The 5,597-nt window shown below is 50.0% G+C and overlaps 1 protein-coding gene across 1 annotated transcript; it reads left to right on the forward strand.

Annotated features, from left to right (window-relative positions):
* Positions 1-1,012: 1,012 nt before the first annotated feature.
* GLOTRDRAFT_131702 (glutathione S-transferase) lies at positions 1,013-2,105 on the forward strand (the record flags this gene model as incomplete). Its single annotated transcript, XM_007870583.1, has 7 exons — positions 1,013-1,051; positions 1,108-1,274; positions 1,331-1,433; positions 1,490-1,549; positions 1,600-1,631; positions 1,701-1,818; positions 1,878-2,105. The coding sequence occupies 7 exons, from the start codon at positions 1,013-1,015 to the stop codon at positions 2,103-2,105; spliced, it is 747 nt and encodes a 248-aa protein (XP_007868774.1).
* Positions 2,106-5,597: the final 3,492 nt, after the last annotated feature.

Raw genomic sequence — 5,597 nt, forward strand, 5'->3', positions numbered from 1 at the left:
TTTGTGGCCCGTTTGGATGTATTAGTGCGTCGCGGCGATAGGTTAGTTGAGGAATCAGGATTGCAGCTCGAAGTAGCGCGAGAGAAATAGCTTCCAATGGGTCGAGTTGATTGGATATATCCTTCCCAAAATTATTAGATTCGGGTGATTTTTGGACGAGAAAAACTTCAGCGATGTTGGTGCGTTGTTGATGTGGTTGAAGATGTGTTGATCATGAACGAGGTGTCTTCTACTGTTTGTTCATGCTTATCGTCAATATTCCCACGCCACTCGCCCTGTGTCGCTTGTGCCGTCCTACTATACTGCAGCAGCAGAATGACCGTACTTACGAATAGTATGTAGATAGACGATTTCGAAGAAGAATGCAATATAATAGAAAAAATTATCCACATGATATCTTCAGACTGCGGACTGCAATGCATACCACAGCGGGCAATCGACAATTCTAAAAGACTCGGATACCGTAGTCAAACCCAGGTCAACCCTGTGTCTGTTTTTTTTACTAATTATGCAGTTCCCTACTACTCAACAATCCCACTGGATTTTATGACAGAAACTGACTCGGAATGAAGGGTCAGAACACGCGTAGAACCGGCCAGTACTCTCACTCCCCCTAATAATAATTGGTGTGGGATAGGCCCTTTAACAAGTACAAATATTTGTCTCTGCTTGGTACTCCGTCGCGCCACATTCTGCCGCTGACGTGCTGCTACCAAAATTTTCACTAGGACCTGAGGACTGCTTCCGAGTCCACAGACGTCCTGAGATCAATGTTTTCTTGATATAAAATGACAGCAGAGGATTAAGTAGTGGATCTCATGTACGTCAGCTGCAACTGACCGAAAGGGGTATCTAGACTGTACCTCTGCACTGGGCACTGAGCCCGGACATTGGTTCTGTAAACAAGATTCGCTGCCGTCTCTCGTGACTCGAGGAATTTTTGGGATACTAATACATAATCCGAAAACTGGACCTTGTTTCCACCCATCGACAAGTTGTCGAGTCGTACGGAATGTTGTCGAGGAAGCAATTCACGCTGTATACGCACAAGGTCAGTGCCCACATCCCCCACTATGTATCTGAATCGCAATAGCTCGCCTTTGATAGACAGGGGTCAATGGATGGAAGGTTGCTTTGCTACTCGAAGAGCTTGGTCTCTACGGAAAGACTGAGCTCAAATATCTCGAAGTCGATGATAACAAGAATGAAGTCAAAGCGTCCCCTCATATCGACTTGAACCCGAACGGACGTATTCCTACTTTGGTTGATCACTCGTGAGTAATCCATGCAATGGCTTTGGATGAGACATTGTAAAGCTGGGAGGCAACAGGAACAATGATTTTGTGATCTGGGAATCCTGCGCGATCCTCCTCTATCTTGTAGAGAAGTATGATAAAGGGGGTGGATTCACCGTGTCCGACCACAACGAGAAGGTATACAGGGCTCGGCCTGGTTCAGCTTGCGGTCTGACGTTGAGTGCTCGATGCAGTATAAGCAGCTGCAATGGTTATTCTTCCAGGCATCTGGTCAGGGGCCTTATTTTGGACAGGTGGGATATACTCCCTCTTCATCGTAGAGACGAGCCGACCATGCCAGTAGATCTCGCATTTCCTTTTCGCCCACCCTGTTATGTGAGTCTCAACTGGCCATTCTCAAGTCGGGAATTCAATTCAGCGATGCTAATACCGGACCTATTACAGAGTGCCCACAGCCGTGCAGCGTTACCAGGATGAGATCAAACGGGTCATTGGCGTTTTGGAGTGCGTCATGAGCGAGCAGGAGTGGCTTGTAGCAGGAAAGTTTACCATCGTCGACATTGTGTGCCCCACAGCCTTCTTGACTCTGACAACGAGAACGCTGACTACATTATCTGAAAGGCATTATTTCCGTGGCACGACGCGGCAATACAATACTACCTCCCGCCAGGGACTTACGACCTCGCGAAAGAGGCGCCGCATGTGAACGCTTGGTACAAGATGATGCTAGAACGTCCCTCCGTCAAGAAAGTGTGGGGACAGCGCGATGGATTTCTGCAGGAATCTCCGTTTAAGGAGGGACTTGCAGCCGCTCACCAGAGGGTAGCAGAAGCTGCGAATCAGAAGTAGTAGGAGCCACAAGCGTCTGCTTCAGTAGCGTTCACGGTGCTCGCTATATTCAATAATTATTGACTACTAGTAAAACGAGAGAGATGACATAGTAGAGTCCGTACATGACCAAATTATCTGTCTGCACTATAATATTCGTGGTGGAGGTTCTTGTGGGATAGCCCTGGCTGACTGCTAGCATATATTTGCATGGCTAATCATATGGATGGGGACATTGCCAGTACCACGGGTTGTGCTTTCTAATACTCTGCCTATCGATCAGAACGCTGTCGTACTTATTGCCCAGTGCATCGGTACCACAACCCAACCTTGCATCTGACTCTGACGATGTTGATAAAAAAGTTGACGTCGGTAAGATACAGTTGGCGACCGCCGTCACCTCTTATTCCAACCATAGCTGTCATCCGAGAAGCACTTCACGCTATACACATTCAAGGTAAGAGATGACTCCTTCGCATGGACACATATCGACCCGAAGGCTGTCATAGACAGGCGCCAATGGATGGAAAGTTACCTTGCTACCAGAGGAGCTCGGGCTCTACGACCAGACCGAGTTGAAGTCAACGCCGATGGTCGTATACCCACGTTAGTCGATCATCTGTAAGTCATGCACCCGCTGGCCTTTAAAGAAGGTCAGTATCAAACCGGGATGACCGGTCTATAGAAATAATGACTTTGTGATCTGGGAGTTGAACGCGACTCTGCTTTATCTAGTGGAGATATCCGATAAGGATGGGAAGTTCACGTTAAGTGACGTCTGATATAATATTATAGACCAAACACATTCCTCTGATGCCCGGGGCGGACTCCTGGTATCGGCGGTCACAGTGGCTGTTTTTCCAAGCTTCCAGTCAAGGGCCCTACTTCGGACCAGTGAGTCTACATATGATATATGTGATATAGAAGGCAAAGCTGACCACAGCACTAGGTCTCTCGTTTCTCTTCGTGCACCGTGTCATGTGAGTATCGAGGCATTGAAGGACATGGCTACGATGTTGATACTGCGATGCCTCGGGGTCCCCACCGCGGCGAAACACTACCAAGATGAAATCAAGCGCCTCATCGGTGTTCTCGAGTCTGCTATGAGCAAGCAGGAATCGCTCGTAGAAGGAAAGTTCGATATCGTGGACATCGTGAGCTTACTTTCTCCCGTCACTACCTTTATACAGAGGATTGATGAGGTCACTCAAGGCATTGTTCGGATGGCACGGAATAGCCATACGTCACTACCTCCCAGAAGGATAGTACGACATCGCGAAGGAAGCGCCGCATGCTGGAGCGACCTGCCGTCAGGAAAGTATGGGAAGAAGGGGAACGTCGGGTACAGGAATCTGGATTGTTGCAAGTAGTTGCTGCTACTCACCAGAGAGTAGCCGATACAGCCACTCAGCAGGAGTTGGTAGGGCGGACCATGGGCAACATGAATTAGTTGCTGAATGGCTTCCGACTCGGAAAATGACTTCGCACCTAGCTGCTTAGGTTCACACAGATATCATTTCTGCTGATCTGATGTAATCTGCCTCAACACCACGCGCCTTCGGTCGCAGTGAAAGAGCACCTGCAGTTTCCCAGAGCAGCTAACAGGGTTGACAAGCGCGCTCATGCCTGGAAAGCCCTCTTTCGAGTGATGATTTGAGTGCGGGAGATGGATGCTGTGGACGGCGCGGTTCCTATGGGAGGCCCTGCCCCCCCGTCGGTATGAAGTGGCAGATGGGGCCTGAAGGATGTTCCCGGGTCCGCAGAACGCAATCTTCCCGAGAGAATCTGTTCAGTCGAACAGGCGTGAGTGACAGGGCTTACAGGAATCTGCTAAGCTTTGCTAAGTGTATCTGTTTCGGAATCAACCAAAGAAAACTCACCATTGTGGACGGGATAAGTCTCCCAGACGGGGATGTCGAGCGCGTGCGACAGACCATGGCTAGCCTCGGATGGGGCGGGCACATCTTGATCGAGAAGAGTGGCCCCCTTTTTGAAAGTAAGGCGAAAAAAGGACAAGCGGTGTGTCGAGAGCACAGGATGTTAGTCGAAGAGTATGGCGTTCTCTCGGGGTCGTGCGAGGTTCTGCATAGCCATATAGCGCTCTCGTATTCTGTCATATGTCTACTCGACTTTACCTCTCATCTTCCTCGTGTAGAACTTCTCTTCATTATCTGCTACATCCGCGGTATTAACTGACGATCTCCAATGCCAGTCGAAGTGATATAGTGCATAAGTAAACACTGCGATAATGGGAAATCTTTCCTCTTGCCTCGCACATGAATGTAGGACGAAAAAGATACGGTATGGATGCTACCACTGAAACCAAAGGAGGAACAAAGATGATTTCCGCTGGTGGCGTCGTGCTACCTAGCGGAATCTGCCGGTCTATCCTAAGAGTTGCCGTTTATGGCACTTACATTACCGAATCAGTCAATAGTTTCTTCTTCATGTCAAGGAAGATATGTCTCTGATCTTCGTTATCCATATCTTTCTGGGGGTATATAAGGTGGACGTGCTAAGCTACTCTTCGTGTTTCCTCTTCCCTCCTTCCCCCCATCATAATGAGCCTTACTTATGCTCCCATTGCCGTAAAGCTACTGTTTGCTCTCCTAGTCTTCATCTTCCAGGTATGTTCAGAGGAAGCCCTACCAAAAAGATGCATATGAGCGGTATGTGTCCCCTTACACAAGTCGAATATACTCGCGCAATGCTGACCTATAGTACGTATACTTTGACCCTCTAGGATACACAAGGGCTTTCGGGGTCCTATCAGCGTCGCACGCTGTGGCATTCTGATTCACCATCCAGTTTCCTCTGTTACGGCCCATCCGTGTTCCTCGTGCTGAGTCTAGTCTTCTCGATACCCCTTCTGCTTTCTGAAAGCACAGACACCATCGTGCCTGTGACTGCGCAACTCCTATATGGTGCGCGAACTGTCAGTTGTGTTTGACAGCCGCCCCGACTGTGATGTCATTCCCACCGTCCCATATTAAAGCAGCCTTGAAGGAGGTCAGTACCTCGTCTTTTTCTCTGTTATAGCCATCGAACTCGACGCCAGACTTGTCCGACCAGTTGTACGTGGCTCCGCCGAGCCACCCGGCTGTCCAGGCGATCTCTCAGCCAGCGGCGACCGGAAACACCCAAGTCAACTGGAACGCTCAAGGCAACGGCAATGCTCGTATTCTACGTCGAGGGCTCCTTCGCATGGTCTCTCGGGTGCGTGTCGACCTTGTCGACCTTTACGACGGTTGTCCCGTGAGGGTCTTCTCGTCCGACAAACCTCTGCCGCCCCAACCCGCCCAGAAGCCGACAGAAACTACCGACCAGCCTTCCACCGTCCCAACGCAACCCTCGTCCCAGTCAAAGGAGCCGACGGTGATCGACACGACGCAGCCCCCGCCATATTCGGCTGCTGCGGAAGGAGTGCAGTCGTCCAGGCCGGACGACGCATTTCCACCGGAGAATCCGCGTGCGCGAAAGGTGCTGAACGGGAAAGTGGTGGGCGAGGAGAAG

The sequence above is a fragment of the Gloeophyllum trabeum genome (genome assembly GCF_000344685.1).
Source record: "Gloeophyllum trabeum ATCC 11539 unplaced genomic scaffold GLOTRscaffold_00012, whole genome shotgun sequence".
Lineage (NCBI taxonomy): Eukaryota > Fungi > Basidiomycota > Agaricomycetes > Gloeophyllales > Gloeophyllaceae > Gloeophyllum > Gloeophyllum trabeum.